This window comes from Aphis gossypii, chromosome 2 (genome assembly GCF_020184175.1).
Source record: "Aphis gossypii isolate Hap1 chromosome 2, ASM2018417v2, whole genome shotgun sequence".
In the NCBI taxonomy this organism is placed as follows: Eukaryota; Metazoa; Arthropoda; class Insecta; order Hemiptera; family Aphididae; genus Aphis; species Aphis gossypii.
Genome location: NC_065531.1, coordinates 14,763,884 through 14,783,390, shown reverse-complemented (window position 1 = coordinate 14,783,390; position 19,507 = coordinate 14,763,884). Strand labels below are relative to the sequence as shown.

Here is a 19,507-nt window from a genome sequence, read left to right as displayed (position 1 = left end):
TTCAGTTCTCTCTCCCCTATATCTCTTTGACTCTCTCTCCATCTTACCACCACGGGGGTGCCGATTTTATTGGTATTCACGGCGAAGCACTGCCACCCCCCCTTCTCTCACCATATTGACCCCCCGCCATCTCGTAGGATCATATGCTTAAGTTGCCGAAACACAATAAAACACGGGGACAAACCCCCAGTAAATATACTCTGTATACAGTAACCGTTGTTTTATTGCGCCCAGAAATCCCCGTTATATTATTAAATCGATTTCACAACCCTGCGATTTCCAAAGACCGAACTCCGCCCGTCTTTTCGGTTATCAAAATAGTATTTTACTGTATTCTCTTTACAGTAAAAAGAAAACCAAAAAACAAATATTATTTTATTTTTAAATTCATCGTCAGTATTTTTCGTTCATCTTGGACTAAATAATTATGATTATAGTTGTTTCGAATAATATTATCATCTAAGTATGCAGATATGTTATTATATTTATATTTTATATGTTATATATTTACAAGTACCTCAACGTCCTCTACGTATTACAGTTTGTTTGCTGTGGATAGAGTAATTTTTTAAGTGGTTTTTTTTTATCATTTATTTGAATATATTATAAGTTATCTTTTTGTTTTGTAGCTTTTTTGACCTTTTATTTATCATAAATAAATTATAGTACACAATAATACATTTGTAAATACAAATTTAATTAGTTGCCGATAACAAAATAATGTAAACTAAAATTAAGGTTTAACATTTTATTTAACAGAAACTTATTTATACGATTCTAGTGGTGTGTTATTACTAATTTTTTTTCAATTTAAAATTTCAAATAGAGCTCGATTATCTATACATTTTCAATTTTTTTTTTTTTAATCCAGCAAATCTAAAAAAAATACTTTTTTAAGTTCTTTAAATATATTCAAATAAATCGTTCGTTTACGAATCTATACCGAGAAAATTATTTTTAGCATTTCGATCACCCTTTAAATGTATTTAAAAAATATACAAAAATACTTTTAAACATATTATACAAATATATCATATTGTCATGAAAAAATAACTTATTAATTAAATATTACTATTTTACTAACAGAAAAAATGGGCATCTATTACTATTTACTATATAGTTTTTAAATTTAATTTGAATCCGCAGAGGCTACTATTAAGTAGTTGTTAAAAATCTATCTGTATTAAACTTAAGTAGGTATCTTGGTATCTATTGTTTCTGATTTGGATTTCGATCAGACTGAATTATACAGATACCGCGTTGTTTGAAAAAGTCTTCCACTAGAGTCTCGCATACGCTTACAGGCTTATAGTTTACACTAAAAATATAATATTATTGAGTTATAGCTATGTAAGTATGTGCAGAATGATATTATATACCTAATAAAATAATCACAGAAATGTACATTTTAGTAAGGATCGTTTGAATTATATTTTTCTTACTATACGTCGTCATCGATTAGATACGCATTGCTGGCTGTTATCGAAAAAAAAATACCCTATTGAATTGTGCGTGAAAAATGAACCCCGTGTATAAATGTATAATATTTATATTTCATCCATGTGATATTATCAAATTTTTTACGAAATTGATACTTTGATCATCGGTAGTTTTAGGCTCATATAAAGAACACGAATTGTGTCCATTTTGTGAAATTAAAATAATTATTTTATACATAATATGTAATTTTTATTTTCTATTTATACTGTATAAATTTATTATTAAGTGTTAAACTGTTCGTGAAGCGGTCATTGGAAAATACTTTAGAATAGAAATTTTATACCAAAGACGTGATCTATGTTGGCCATTATATATAATCGCGAAATTATCTTGTGATTTTAAATTTACTACGATAAACAGAACACAAGCATCAGACGAATAATTAATATACATTAAATTTTAGTGAATTATAAAATGTATAATTTGATTTTTTCAGACAATTTTCGTGTTTTTTTTTTTTAACCGTTTAAATAAATCTACGTCTTAAGCAGGACTTACCGTTTATAAAAAAAGAAAAAAAAATAATAATAATAACTTCAAATGACACTGTGGATATAATGATATTTTATTATACACGGTCCGTCGCCCCGGTTTCGTGCGTCGGCGAAAAACGAGCGGCGCACCTCGGCGGTCGCGCGCGCGCTCCACCGCGGATTACTCGGCCGTTGTTAATCGATCAGCACTCGGCGGCACTGGCTTACACACACACCCACAAACAAACAAACGTATATAATGAATCTACTATACACATGTGTGTACTCGAATATATTCCATCGTACAGTATTCTGTTGGCAAGTAATTTATGAACACAGTGATTCGTCAATATAGCAGGATCATTTATTTATTAAATTGTGTGTTTTTAAAATTTTTTAAAAACATAGGTACCTATATAAAGATCCGATTTTTTATTTTCTGGAAATTTTCTTGTACCTATTGCTCAAGGGGAGTGTCCCCTAATGATATAGTATCGGTTTTATTGTTCATTATAATATACCTACTCGGTTTATTTTTACAAATTATAAATTTTAATAGATTAATTTTGTATTATAATGTAATTACTAAAATTATTATACCGTCATGAATCTATTATCACTAGTACCTACAAAAATGTAAATGATTCAAAAACTACTCGTTCTATTCTGATGTTGATTCGACAACGAGAATAATCATTCACGAAATTATTTGAAATAGAAAACAGGAATCGTCATTTGAAAAAAAAAAAAAAACAGAAATTTATATCTCCACAAGACACTCCTTAAGTAATACAACACAATATCAAGAACTTTATAAAATATCGTTTTTATAAGTATATTTAAAAATTCCAAAAATCAGATTTTAAATGACCATACACTATTATAATATTCAATAATAGAAAAAGGGTTTGAGCTCACTGAGCGAATCACTCTGTATATCGCGAGGGATGAGCTCCGGGCCGTAGTCCCTCTCACCACCACCCCTAAACAGCAAAAGAATCAATTTATGACCTGACGAGATTTTAAAACGTGTACCGTATGTATATATGTATAATATTATAATATGTGCATATATTTTATACCGACCACCGATCCGCCGAACGTTATTACAATCGTTTTTCCAATATTTTATTTCCCATATAATACTATATATTCCGCATCCCTCACCCCCCAATATACTATTATCATTATATGTGTACACGTGCCGGCATTTATGTGTACACACGCGCGTTACATTGTTATTTATATATTTATTGTGTGTATATTATTATTTATATTCCGCGCGCGCATTAATACGCTAAATCCGTTTAAATTAACGCATTATACCCTCCGCGCCGTACGTACATTACGATAAATACCGTTTGATATTACTATTTCTGGCAATGTGTTATTGACTCGTGTAATCCGATGTAATGAAAAATTGCCCTTATCGACGGGAGGCAAATATACATATAATAACAATAATAATGTATCGTCATCGTGTATATGGCATTGCCACACGCGATTGTAAATTCGAAACGAACAGAAAAGTCCGTTTGATTGCGAACTATGATCTGGAAGACAACGTATCTACAGCTTTTTTTTTTATATCGTGTATCTATATTTGAGATTCTGAACGGAGCTCAGATTGATTTTACAATCATGTGATTTTGTTTGTGTGCCATCACCTTAAATGACAGTAAGTTATAAGTAAATGATAAATATGATTTAATATTATGAAGCTTTAGAGGTGATTTCTGATAAAAAAAAAAAAAAAAAAAATTGGACAAAATAGTTATTTTAGGGGGTCGAAGTAAAATGTATGTTTAATTTCAAAATAATCTCGAATAAAAAAAAGTATAGATAACCATGCACACTGTTCTGCAGTATATTATTAGTTGGACGCTCTGTATGGTCACATAGAACAAAAATTAAAAGTGAGGACAGTTTTTAGTACAGCTTATTTAAGTGAAACAAGGTATATATTATAATTATTATAACAAATTTAAAAAGGTGGTAGTCATAGGTACACGGTTTGATTATAAATTTCCAGCAGATATAAATAAATAGCTATAACTACCATTGCATTGCATCTAAAAATATACTATATAATTATATAGTACTTTAATATAGGTGCATAAATGTGATGTACCTACTAGTCTTTTTTTTAAAAAAAAAATGCATTTGAGAGAGTATATGCGGATATGACACCAAAATCCACTAGTATAATCCTCACGCCACTGATCTACACGACCTTATATTTATTTTATTTACCTACATAATAACAATATAATGATATACGAAACCGGTGGTGACACGTAAAATTTACACACGGATTGTTATTGCTCAGCGACTATATTTTTAAACAATCGAATAAATACGTTTAATAATATTTTTATAATAATCTTACCGCGATCGTATTATTATAATATTATGATATTTGAAACACATCGCTCGTCGTAGAATATTCTGACGTATAACGGCGTGAACTCGTCGCTCGTTCACTGCTTATAAATCATATTATATACAAACGGTATTCCTAATAATATTCTATCAACCGCATAATACCTATATAATATTACACTATATATATTATACGCATCGGGCGTCGGAGTATTCGCCCACGACTGCTGCGGGGGTGTACCCTACGACCACCCTGCGACCGTCACCCATCATCATCATCGCGCCGTCGTCATCTATACATTATTATTATTATTATTATTATTGTACATATATATATATATTATATGATGCTCGGTCGGGAGTGCGCGGCGGCGGTGGGGAGGTATAATAAAGATTAACGAGCTTTCTGATTGATGCTGACAACGCCGGGCGGCCCGTCGGAGGCTCGTTATTTACCGTCGTCGGATGCTGTGGCTGCAGCGTCGCCGCGCTCTGCGGTCCCGTCCTTCCGCGGCGGCGTCGGCTGCGGTATCCGCGAGCGCGTTACACGGCCGGCCCATCGGGCCCCAAGATTAATGACGTTCCGTGGCGGCGGGTGCAGGGGATGCACGGGGTGCGGTGGGTGTGTGGGGGGCGGAAGTATAACGACGGATCCGCCGCGCCCGTTTTCCCGCGCCGAGCACGTTAAAAGAAGATTTCCAAAACGCTGCGGTGTATCGGGTGCCCCGTATCTCGTATAAGCGTATATAATATATATGTATAATAACGTCGCGATGATGTACCCGGCGAATACTTAAGGCCCGCCGAGCCGTCACGCACTATATATATATATATCATAATATTATGTAGAGGCTGCCGACGGCGACTACTGGATTGCGCCTCCCCCGGCTTTATATACATACACCGTCATCCGGCCAAAACACAAAAAAATATTTTTATATCGTATATAATATTATATATTATAGGACCTACGGTGACCTAGCGATTAGCTCGAATTCTACAGCAGTTTATCGACGATGTAACAACACGGAAATAAAAACGTGTTATCGTACAGTATGGGATTAATGAAAATTGAGGCGATTTTAACGAGAAATCCAGGGTTTCAGATCGATTTGGAATAGGTCGAAATCGTATTCGATTCGATTGCGATGATGTATATCCAAAAAAGCATTTAATCGACTTTTGCAAAATTTTAAAAATCCGCACTTTTTCTTGAATTGATAAATTGACCAAGTGTTCCTTTTAACTAAAAATCCTTATAGTCACGGAATTCGTGTGGTCTTTTTGAATATGTCTTTACAAATGTACGATGTATAGTGCTATGATGATACGAAAAACCATGATATTATTATAATACGAAGAAGAATTAAACGGAAATCGGAATTGTAGATAGAAATATAGAAACAAACACTTGAAAAAAAGTGTTTGGTGTAAATCAATAAACATATTTTATACATTATAATATACTCTCCATACCTACCTATTCCGGTCGACAAAGCGTTTGTACCTTATTTATTATATATTATACATAGCGACGACCGTGATGGTGTTCGTATAATATTTTAATATAGCATATTTTCGTTTACACCTGTTGAACCGAACATAAAATAAGCATATTTTCGTAGTGAGATATTTTAGCTACCGAGTTTTATTGTGCGCGAGGGTATTGCATAATCTATCACGCGCATCGTATATTATTATATCGTTGTACGGTTAACTGCAGCTCTTGAGTGCATGATTATCGCGAGTATCGCGTACATGGAAATAATAACGATTCCGACATAAAATATATACAAACACGGTAGAATAAATCAAAGACATTATTAGTCGAGCGCGTCGTGTTTGTATTGTAATTCGTTTTATCCCTTAACCCCGTCGGAGATGGAAACCGTATGGTAGACAGATAAAAATAACAAACGCACGTCAGTTAAACTTTATTATATATATATATATATGCATAATAATAAGGACCGCCTACACATTTTGTTATAGTGACACTACGGGAACTGAACCAGATTTCGATAAACTTAATTAAAGTTTTGGTTAGATATTTTCAACTTGAATTTTAAAAGACTTGATATAAAATCACATAAATGAATATAATATCATCTAAATACCGTTGTCGTATAATACACATTGTCTTTTCTAAAATCAAAATTAAATTATTGCAAAGTCTATAAGTACATATTTTATACTGATCGCGTGTAGGTATTCTCTCTAATATACAATTGAATACTCATATTGCGAAATTATAAAGATTTTCGTACAAACTGCTTAATAATAACCGACGTAAAAATTATTTTTTAGAATTTATTTATTAAAACTAAAATAACTCGAAAAAAAGCACCGTCTTAATATGTACTGATATTTGTTTTGTTAAAAACAAAAAAATTAGATAAAATTGCATTATTTACTATTTAAACTCATTAAAAATATTTTTATGGTACATAGGTATGGTTCAAAAACCGGAGGGCCAAGTGGCGGAAACGCGAAAGGAACGCGATGAACGCCGCAGCAGCTGCGGCCGTGGACTTTAAGAACGGGTTCGGAACACAATTCAATGGCCTCATGCAGCCATTTACTGATACCGACTCACTATACAGCACAGCTTACACGTCATACAATAATTGGGCTACTAAGGTGAGATATTATTTATTATTACCAGTTGCATTATATCATCAAATTCCGATTTCGGTCTATAATTTTTTGAAATTATGTGTTAGGACGATTTTTAAAAAATAATCAGTCATAAATAAAAACTAGCCCAAACGCACATTACATCCGCTCATATTCCCTATAGGTGAATCGGTCTGCACTCTATTGATCTTAATTATTGTTATTATTTTTAAATAACCTTTAAGGCTATACTGATGATGATCAACCTAATTTTAGATTAGATGTACAAATTATAAATAAAATACTATACACAATTTTCGACATAATATGTTTGTATCACAGAAAAATAAATTATATAATCGCTTCCATATTTTCTTTGTGAAGTGCTTGTTGGAGTGAGGCTGAGATAACAGACATTAATTTTTCATATGTCTATGTATTTTAGGGATTTGACAACGACAATGTGTAATTGACTGTGACGTTTTCCTTGCACGTGTCGGCATGTTTTTAGGGGACTGTTTATTGGTAAGGCGAGGAAATAGAGGGCTGGATTCGTTTTTCCCGTCACTGACTCGAGCGATTATTATTATTTTGTCTCTTAAATTATATTTTAAAGCGAAGGAAATTTTCATTTCATGACGGAATAAGGTTTCACACTTTTCGATTTCTCTGAAAGCAGTAGGTATTTTATTTCGATTTTTCCGACTAGACGACGATGCTTTCCTCGTATAGTCGTATAGTTTGATGGTTATAAGTACACTCATATCATAATATAGTGTAGGTATATAATAACTCAAAGTATTTTCGGATGTTTTTACTAATACAAAAATAATTCGCGTCTCGCAGGTACCGAGCCCGTTGGGATCGAAGACGTTCCCGTGGTCGGTGAACCCGCTGGGCACCGTGAACCATCACCATCACCAGGCGCCGGTCAACTGTTTCAACGCGGCCACTTCGGCGGCCGGTTCCATGCTGCCGACGCCCGCGCCGCAGAACGGGCCGCCGTACTGCCCGCCCACGACGCCATACTCGGTGTACCACCACCGGCCGGCCGAACCGTGCAACGTCATGTCCAGCAGCATCGCCAGCCTCCGGCTCAAGGCCAAGCAACACGCGTCCGGGTTCGGCGGTTACCAGCCCGCCGGTTCGCCGGGCTCGCTGCAGGCGCAGGCGCAGGCCAACGGCGGCAACCGGTCGTCGTCCTCGTCGTCGTGTCAGCAGCAGTACGGCGGCGGACAGGGAGCCGGCGGCGGGGGCGGCGGCGGCGGCGGAAATTCCGGAAGCGAAGGCACCCGGACGCCCGTCTGACGTGAAGAGCGGACCGGAGGGAGCGTCCGGTACACGGTTGAAGACCTGTTGGACTTCAAAGAGGAAATGGACGACGGCGACGGCGGCGGAGGCGGCGGCGGCGGTGTCGGAAGTGCGTCTGCCGCGGGCGGTGCCGACAGCGGTGACGAAGTCGACGGTGACGGTGACGATGACGACGACGGCGACGACGACGATGACGACGACGACGAAGAGGTGGACACGGGCGTTGACAGCTTAACGGTAGATCAACTCCACCACCATCACCATCATCATCATCATCACCAGCAGCAGCAGCAGCAGCAGCAACAGCAACTCCACCACCATCACCAGCAGCAGCAGCAACACCAACCGCAGCAACAGCAGCTGCACGTGGACGGCGGTGGCCGAACCCTCAAGCCACACGTTGAATTGACGCAAATGCACGCGGCCACCGTGGCCATGCTCTAATCGGTCGTCGTCTGCATCGTCGCCATCGTTTGTATGTATATTATTATTGTGTTGTGTATATGTTAGCGTAAAAAATATAATATTATTAAATACATATTATTTAGGTTAAGGATTTGTGTCCCGACCGTTTTTCCGCGTTTTTCCCTGACCCGAGAAAATCGGAAAACCCTGTACAGTTATTTAAGTGTAAATAATTTACTAGTCTTGTACATATTATATCGTGTGAGTATTGTGTATACGACGCTGTCGTTTCCTCGTCTAGAACCGCCCTCTATATACAAACGCCTCTTGTCCCTTTCACCCCCCCCCCCCCCCATCGAATTGAAACGATTAATCGAAACATTTTCGACATTCGAACGTCAATCGTCCGAGTCTTACGATGATTTTTTTGATTTTTTTCACGTTCGGTCGACGCTAAAGTTCCGCAGCTCCGAATCTACCCGATAGTCGCAATATATAATATATATATATATATATACATATGTTATACATTGTTGTATCCTACGCCCCGACCTATCGTTTACTAAATAGAGAACATATTATTTTATATTATATAAGACTATCATATATTATTATATAATATACATGTATATATCCGTCGGACATATTATTATTATTATTATATTATTATTTGTTTCGTGTACGAACGGTATATGAATATGATATGCGTATTTTGTACAGCGTGTATACGATATACTACCCAAATCGTGTATTTGAATATATAGTTTTTGGCTAAATATTATTATTATATTTAACGAACATTATTTACGGCAATAATGGAACCCCCCCATTCGTCTAGTCCAATATAATATTATGATCATAATTACACGTTTTAGTTTTGTAAAATACATACCAACTCGCGCACGTACGGTGTATATAGTGTTGGTCGGTGGAGTGTTTGTAATATTCGCGTGAACGCGACTTCGGTTGCTGAAACGTTGACTCTCGCCGAGCATCGATTGTTTTTCAACGCTGCTGGAAAATAAATATTTTTTCGTTTTGATATTTGCCGAGTCGAGTACCTATGCGTACAGAGTGACGTTAATTGTACCAATTCAAATCTTGACACAATTTCAAAACTAGATGTTAGAGCTATAATTATTTCATCAAAACCGTCAAAATATTCCACGAGTTGGACTTTTCTTGAAATATTATAAAATAACTTTATAATAGTATAAAAACGTTATTTTCTTCGAAAACTCATTCATGCGCAACATCAAAAAACAATTTACTATAATATAATATTCATATCTACAACAATCGAAAAAAAATTTTTTATCATTTACGCGAAACTCGCAGAATTTACTCGAATATTTGAAATGTAAAAAACTACAACGGTAATTTATATGTTTTAATAAAAACGTTATCGATTAATCCGATGTGTTTATAAGCGGACTATAATAAATAGGTAAATTTTTACCACTCAAGACCCATAAAGCTTGTGACAATGTTTTATTATTTTTAAGGAAATATGTGTACCTACATGATTTCTTTTTCGTTCTTGTATAATAAATGTATTTCTAAAATTATTTTAAAGTCAATAACAATTTTAGGGCCGTTCAATATTTATAGTGATATACTTGTATTGTGTACATGTTTTTTTTTTTATTATTATTATTATTTTAATCAATAACATCGTGTATAGAATAATAATATTTCCACATATACGCCCTGTATAACCGTTTTGTGTAACGTGTATTTTATATTTAATATATTAAAAAAAAAAAAAAAATACTACTAAATAATTATTATTACATTATTCGTGTAGTTAGGTGAATTTATATAATTTTTTTTGTTCTATGTTTTACTGTAATAATAATGAGTGTTGAAGAAATACAAACATAATAACTTTTGTTTTTTTGAACGGAACACGCATTCTACTATATTTTCATCGTCACACAATATCCGTGAGTACTATACACGCCGCACGACATTTAAATCATCATTTGCACGACTATAATATGATGATATGGTAAGGAGTGCTATAGGATACGTGTCGGTATTTAAATTTAATAATTTATAACAGTCCTCTTATTCCTATTATATTCCTCATACGGTTTGAAGCTCTTGAAGGGATATTTTTTTATTTTTTTTTATAAAATAGACGGTTTGTATTATTATATTTTGCTTGTATTAATTTTTCGACGATGGGACTATATACGACGACGACGAAAACCATAATTTTAATTCTAGTTTCGTCTGTGCTAAATGTACCTATTATTAAATGTAAATCACGTGACATAATTTGTATTGAGTACGTTGTTATCCGAAACGTAATGCAATGTTACACATGCATCGATATTGGCTCGGACGATAACTACGTGCACGTATACGCGTCATAAAATATAATATATATATTTTATAATATATTATGTGTACCACGATATTGAAATCCTAAGACCGTCATAATATTATTATTATTATTCGCCTAATCCTCGACGCGACTTGGATTCCTATTGTTGTGCAATATTTGTTGTATCTGCGTTATATACTATATACCGTATTGTGTATGTGTGTGCGTGTTTGCGCGTAATACGTTCGAATAACATTATTGAAATAAATAACTATATTACTTATATATATATATATATATTTTTTTTTTTATGTGAGCGCCATGTTTATATAATATATAATAAAAATACGATCGGAAATGGTCGGTGGCTGGGAGAGCGGATTCGTCGTTGAAATTATAATGAAAACACTTTCGGCAATATACGAACGGATCCGCGTGCAGACCCCGAGCAACCCATATTTAATACTATATATCTATAATAGATCCCTGCAACAATAATAATAATATATTTTACTCAATACGATATTTTATGCATCGAAAAACGCGAATGCGACAAAAACAAGAATCTTGGAGGTTTTTCTCTATTTTTCTTATCATATTTTTTTATTACATAATATGTATATGTGTGTGCGTTATAAAAGCGTCGACTGCGACACGGAAATGCGCTATACAGTATATACCATGTTTTATATATAAATAATGAAAAACTACGTCGCTACACGTCGGTTTTATATGTGCGTAAAATGTCGTGCGGAAAGATAAAACGGATAACGTTATCGTTTTTGCATATCCGAAATATATATATATTATATATGGCAATATAGCTTATACATGCAATTCTACAAAGTAGGCATAAATATATATTATACATAATATAATAGATAATAACCAGCCGTAGAGTATAACATCTGTCGGTGGTTTTTATTGAAACAATATTGTACGTCTTATTATTATATAATACATATATTTATATGTACACATATTATGTGAGACATTAAGACGTGTGATTCACTAAAGTATAACAACGAACGTGTTAATAAAGGTAATAAAGGTAATACGCTCGTTGTAATATTATCGCACGTTTATTTGAAATAATAAATGTCATTTAAATTATATAATATATACATACTTATATAGTTATTAAGCATTTACACGCAGTGTCATGAATTTTTTCCAATGTTGTCGTTTTATCTAATAGATCATTTATAGGAACACAAGACTACGGTATAGCTGGATACTACGTATATCGTAGTTAATACGAACAATGACCGCGATGACCCCGAACAAACGAATAAAAGAGTATTACGTCAATGAATAAATCGCACACATCAATACGATAACGAAGTACGTAGGTTGATGTAGAGGTAAGTATATATAATATGCTAATATGCGCGTCTAACTACAATATGTGACAGAACGGCTAAGTCGTGATTTGTGAAAACGTATTCGTTAGCTCTATAGTGAAATCATTTATCAAAATAGAAAACCGTCCCCAAACGCAAAACAATAATCGAAATTAGGAACACTGCAATATAAACAATAAAAGCTTGTGTAGGCGATTGTGAGGTATTGCGATGTCATGTCATATGAATGGGTGGTCGTATAAGCGGAGCTTAACAACAAGCTCATTTGGAAGGCCGGAAGCCCCGGCTCTATTTTTTTGTTAACTTTATAGTTTATTCTATTTAACTGATTAAAATACAACTACAATTGTAGTTAAGCAGTCATGACAACTATATAGTGTTCAGTGTTTGGAAAATTAATTTTATACTTGAGAGAAATTAGTGTGTGTATTAACTAGCTGTAGGTTAATACATAATTATTATTATTACATTCGAGAACTACCTATTTGTTACGCAATATTAAAACATTTTGCTCTTAATTAAGAATTATTTGATTAGGTGCTATACTTGAATGGTAATCTATAAGCTATATGTACACAAATACATTTAATACGACATGATTAAGTATAAGTAAGTAAACCCATTTGGCTTCACACAATTAAGTTCTTAAACAATTAACCTACTCATCCAATAAATAAATCGGGAAACCACACCCCTAACAATCATGATTACCGTTACCCTCTGTACAATACTATAATTTTTCAAGTGTCACGTGCAAATAATCTCGACTTTCAGAATCTATAACAACTATACCATAATAAAATGTATTTTGAAATGTGTATGAATTATATTATAGGTACCTATTTAATACCTATAAATAATATAATAAATAATAGGTACCTATATAAATACATTTTTAGTTATATTTACACAATACGGGTTATAAAAACAGTCAACAGATGCCTCTAGCATAAAACGATATTACACAGGAGAAACCGAGTGCACGTATACTATTGTAAAATTGCAATTGATCCTAAATACATATAATTTTTATAATATTATCTTTATATATATATAGGTAAATAGAGAGAGAGATGCAGGTGCAACAGTGCAGTAATGCAGTGGCTCACATTTTGTCGACTTTAAAATTATTATAATACGATATACGATACGATTACGTATCCGCACACGTATTGTTATTAAAACTGTGTAAAAACTGAAAATTATACCATACACACTAACGTTATAACGCAGAACTATAGCAGTGTTATACAATACAGCCTTTGCGACTCAAGTAATATATTGTAAGCACTGTTCAAATGCGTAATTTAATGTACCTACCTGCAACAGTGCTACGCAATACGTATAATATATTGTGTATAATATACTGTTTTTCATTGTAATTTTTTGTTCGTGTATATCATTTGCTTTAAAATAATACAATAGGTTTAATAGATTTTTTAGTACAGGCTATTGATACGTAAGTAATATATTATAAACATTAATGACAGTAATTATAATATGTAATCTGATTAAAAAATGAAAAATGAATTTATTACATATAGTAATAATGCATAAAAGAACTAAAACATTAGGTATGTCATTATTAAAACGTGTATTTCAGTATATTTCTTCTCGTTAATTTTGTACATTATAATGTGTTCATAGATATTATTTCAAATTTGGTTTTAGATATTTATCCAATCATATTACATACGATGTATAAGTATGCTGATTAACATAATGAATATCCTCATCATTTGGGTGACCTGTCCGGGATCTGAACCTTACCATAGAGTAATTATAAAATGTGATCATATTATACAACGTCGTACTGCAGCAGCCATGTATTAAGTATTTATGATAGGTATGTCGACGTTAATAAAATATATAATAAACTTATAAATAGGTCAGACGACAATTGTAGTTAGTGTTGGATTAAAAAAGAGTCAAAACAATCAATGTGGTGTTTAATAGAAATACTGACTAGTTTTAGTTCGAAAAATTAAACAAATTAAAACGTCAATAAAATAAATAATATTATAATTGTTTTCACTATTCGTATAATATGCATCGATTATTTCATATCAAAAACAATAATGATGGTAATTTTTTAACAAATAAGACGAATAATATTATAATGGACATTGTATACAGACAATTTTACAAACATTCAGTTATTTATTTTTTATTTTTTCATATGAGGTATACTTTTTCCGTATGAATATTTATTTTTTTAAAGTGTTGCAATAATGTAATAATAATAATGCTTATATTATAACAATTTATTTTTAAAATAGATAAAAGACTTATAACATCGTCCTGGTGCACAGTTTCACATTCGTGGCAGCACCATGCATACAGCCATTACTATATTGTACATCTTACGAATTAAAATACGAATTAAAGTCTAGTAGGTAAGTCCATGTTCCGGTTATATTAAACCTTTATATTTTATACTTCTTTCTTTCATAGACGTATTACTAAAAATTATTCGTCAATATTACCACTTTTTTTTAAAATATTATATTGGGTAATAGAAATCTGATTTTTAGAAATTTTTAGTTTACCTACTTAAAAAGCATATATTTTCTCATTTTTAAGAACTTTATACCGTTTTAGAGGTGTTTTATATCGATAATAAACTATTTTTGTTTAAATGAGAACCACCCTGTTTTACTTAACATTATTTATCAGATTATTTATATAAAAATGTTAACGTATCTATCTAAATTGAAACGAGAAATATCTGAATTATTAACCATTATTAAAAAAGTGAGTGAACCTGCTTAATTACCTTATTACCATGCGTATATAACTAACCGTACAAATACATAAGTTTAATTATTTTATTAAATGTAATTTTCGTTTGAAAAAAATGTGAGGATTATCAGCTTCTAATAACAATAAAAAAAATGTTTATCAGCATATTTTCCAAGGACTTACTCGTTATAAACATTTATAAATTATAGGTAGTACTAATAAAAATATCGTGTTATTTGCTTTTTATAATTTACAATATTTTTGTTCAAGAAAATAAATACGAAATTCATTTTTTTGTTATAGACCTTTTAAAATTGTATAACTTGATCCGGCTCAATTCGATAAATAAAGTAAACCTCGTTTCTTCTGGAGTACTCTTATTAGTAAGGATTACCTATTTACCTACCTAGTCGTTTGGTACGTGAGTGTCTTTAGCTATAAGTGTTTTAAGGTGACATGTGAATTTTAACGTGTCATAACTCATAAAAAATTTTAATTTAAAGTCGTGTTCGATGATGATAAGTAAACTTTTTTTTTTTAAATTATTATCAATAACATAATAGTGATGCAAACCGACCTTATTAATAACGTACCTATGTATTATATAAAAAACGAAAAAACGTTCTAAATTTCTAATTTCTCGGAACTATTCACATCCGGTGGATGTGCTAAAATTAAACCATGTGATTCCATAGCGCCCTTAGTTATGGCAACAGTTTGAAATTATACTACCGTGTAACACTTAGACTTATACGTAGTATACACAAAACCGTATACAACTGTACGTTATTATAAGGTAATAAGATGGTGTTAGATCGCGTACCGCATTAAAACATAATATAACTATACACAGATATATACATATACCTACTCGCGCCCCCGTTCATTACGGGCCGCCCGACCGTTAATAACGAATTAATGGTGACGCGTCGTTTTGTTTAACACCCCGGCAGCACATTAAATACGTCGGAATAATAATATGACCGTATACCCTTTTTATTATAATATCATTAGCCCGCGCTCGTACATATATTATTAAACGGCCGATGTGTTTTTTTAATGCCTCCGATTTCAATTAAACCTAAATAATAACGCGCGCAAAGTATATATACCCATCGAAACGGCAGTGACTTAATAATTAGCGGGCAAATACATTATATTATTACTATTGTGATTATCATTATTGTTTTTTTATTTATCGTATCAACGTGTTTTTTTTTTTATTTTTATATTACGGTTTTCGAATCGATTAACTAAATGAAAAAAAAAAACGACGACGACGAAACGAGAGAGAGAGGTCTACACGCATATATATATATATGTTAAAACCTGTGACAGGACGCTCAAAGGAAAAAAAACAAACAGCTTTCGCGGAATAAGTGAAGGTCTTAGGGTACAGAGGATTTAGCATAAGCCCGTAGTCCCGCAGAATGGTCGTCGTTCGTTTTAAGTAAATTCGCTCGCACCGCAACACTCTGCCAAGAGATTTTTGTTATTATTATTATTGTTATTGTTATTATTATTATTATTATTATTATTATCACTATTTCCGATGAAATCTTTCTTTTCGCAAATGGATCTATTAAAGACCTGTTTTTTTTCTTACCTCGTTATTATAACGCATTTAACCACACCCGTTGTGCGGGGGAAAACGATAATTATTGCTTGTTCGGTTGTTTTGTTTTGTTTTATTCACTTTTAAGAACAATCTCAATTTATATCTAATAATACAAATAGCAATTATACATAAATAATATTATTTAAATTACATTGCTCAATATGATATACAACATAATATTACACAATACAATTATAATAGATACAGAATGTAACTCGTATAATACTTATAATGTCGTGTTAACATAAGTTCCTATAAGGAAGTCAACGTTTTACACGGATAAGCTAAAATACATTTTTATGTATTCAACACGTCACAATTCACAAAACCTATTAAAATTATAAAATATACGTATCATCGTGAGATATGTATAAAATCCATTAATCAATTTAAACCTTAACGTTTTCATTAATTAAAATTTAAACTGAAAGTAAAATTGAAAATATAACAAGATATTTTTTAACCTTTTTGATTTTATCGAACCAAAATTGTTTTTAACTCACACATTTATTTATGTATTACCTATATGATGTAATTTTATTGAAAAGTTATTTTACAATTTAAGTGTTTTGCCATTGATACGTGTATTTGTATATTTTTATCGTATACGTGGTTTAGATGTAATGGGACATTGATTACATATTATTTACATTATAATATCGAAAGATGGTGCGCAACAAAACGGTTTTAAGGAGTTGCGCTTAGGCAATATATAGTCGAATATGGTAATTATTTTGGGTGTTCGGATTAATAATAATTGTTGTTTTTTAATAGTATTAACATAACTAATCAATATACTTATTTACGTCATAAAAAAAAAATTTTGAAAAAAATATTTGTAACATACATACATCATATTCATGATTTATGTTGCTTATTATTCAAGTAGTGAAAAAAATACAATAATTTATCTCGAAAAAGCTAATCGTTTTTAACTATATCAAAATAATTTTAATAAAACACTTCTATTCTCATCTACAATTGCTCATATTATGATCTATATGTAATATATTATAAAGCACTTATAATACCTATATGTGTACAAATATTAAAAAATTATCATTTTTTTTTAGTACCCCTCCTTTGCTTATAAATGTGATAGTTGATGACACTAATATATTACACGTAGCACTTCAATCAACAGCTTACATTTTATATCTGAAAACATTAATAGATGTCACATGTATTACAAATATATTAACACGTGGTAAATATTATATGTAACTGTATAATTGATCACCACGTGACAAAAAACTGAGTTTTCAAATAACTTCTTTAAGACGAGGGACACACTTCATCGGATCGACGATTCCCTGCTGATGGGCTTATGTATTGCGATTATATTTCAAAAACGTATATATACGTGTACACGCACATTCGTATGAACATATTTCTTGTTTTTTTTTTCTTTATCTCTCTCTTTTTTTCCACCCCTCGACCGTAGAATTGATTGTTCCAAAATCCGGGACAACCCGCAGAAGTCAAGAAAATAACAAAATATAAACTGTCTGTGAAAGACATCGCCGCCAGCCCGGCAGGCTCTCGGGTAAAAAGGAAAAACGTCGGGAAAAAAATTATAGAAAATAGCCACGCAGAGGATAAGGGATGTAAAAAGGACGAGGTAATCATTTCGAGAGAAGAAGACGTATATAAAAAAAAAAAAAAAAAAAGGAAAATAAAATATATATACGGGCTGGTGGTTGGGGGGCGAAGAGGTTGTGGCGTAGCGCGCCCCTCCGGAGGGGGTACGACGCGGGAGAAGACAAAATGGCGTTTCGGGTGGCATGCGGTGAACGGGGGTGGTTTGGTCGTAGGGGTGGGTCGGCGGGTGTAGGAGTAGTGGGACGACGGGTAGCTTAGGAGATAAAACCGACCGAACAGAAATTGGATTCAATACGAGGGGTGTTACTATAGTTACTGCCGAGGCGGTTTTCCCTTCGAGAAGCTCGCCGCCGCCGCCGCCGCCGCCAGTACGTATATAGATTGTGTATATATTATATATACTTATATTACGACGAGTCCTCTGTGTGTGTATGTGTGTAATGTGTATGTATATGTATATATTATGTATGCCGTAGGCACAAACGCCGGGCGCCAAAGTCACGGACACGTTTTTTATGATTAGAATACGACGACGCGACGGTCTCTTACGCATATATAACATTGTTATTATAATACTGTGATATTATGATGACTTGTTTAGCCGATATCATATTATTTACCGGTACATTTCCTATATCCGTTCAAGAACGTTTGCAGTCTTCGGAAATTATTTTGATCTGCGGAACGGCGAGCGCTTAGAACAATAAATTGGTCTGCAGCTGTAAGTATTCGAATTATGCCTGGGCCAAACTATAGCTGCTCTTGTCACCGTAAAACTTTTAATCCGTATTCTCAAACAGACGCCATCCGCAACGATATATTTACATGGTGGGAGAGGATATGGGAGATAGATTATCTCCCTTTGATCTTTTTTTTTTTTACTGGCATAAAAGTATAATTATGTTGAGTTATATTATGATATTAGTGCCAATTTAGTGGTGATATAGTACCTATAGTGTTATAGTAACAGAAATACATAATAAAATTATCGAAAATGCTACTCTCTGTATTATAATATTGAATATTGCTATGTATATATTGAGCGTTGAAAATATTACGGCAGATGCTCATACACTGCTCACTGTTAAAATATGTGTTTGAAAACCAAAACGTTTCGTAAAATATCATCGTAATTGTCAATCTGATAGAACTTTAGGCATCT

At 32.9% G+C, this 19,507-nt stretch overlaps 1 protein-coding gene across 4 annotated transcripts in view; it reads left to right on the top strand.

Moving 5' to 3' along the window:
• Window positions 1-8,838, top strand: part of LOC114128262 (pituitary homeobox homolog Ptx1) — a 38,974-nt gene extending 30,136 nt beyond the window's left edge. For all 4 annotated transcript variants that reach the window (XM_050199931.1, XM_050199932.1, XM_050199933.1 and 1 more), the window contains exons 5-6: window positions 6,807-6,995; window positions 7,818-8,838. In XM_050199931.1, the coding sequence (XP_050055888.1) occupies window positions 6,807-6,995; window positions 7,818-8,279 (651 nt within the window). In that variant the 3' untranslated portion in view covers window positions 8,280-8,838. The remainder of the gene's footprint in view (window positions 1-6,806; window positions 6,996-7,817) is intronic.
• Window positions 8,839-19,507: the final 10,669 nt, after the last annotated feature.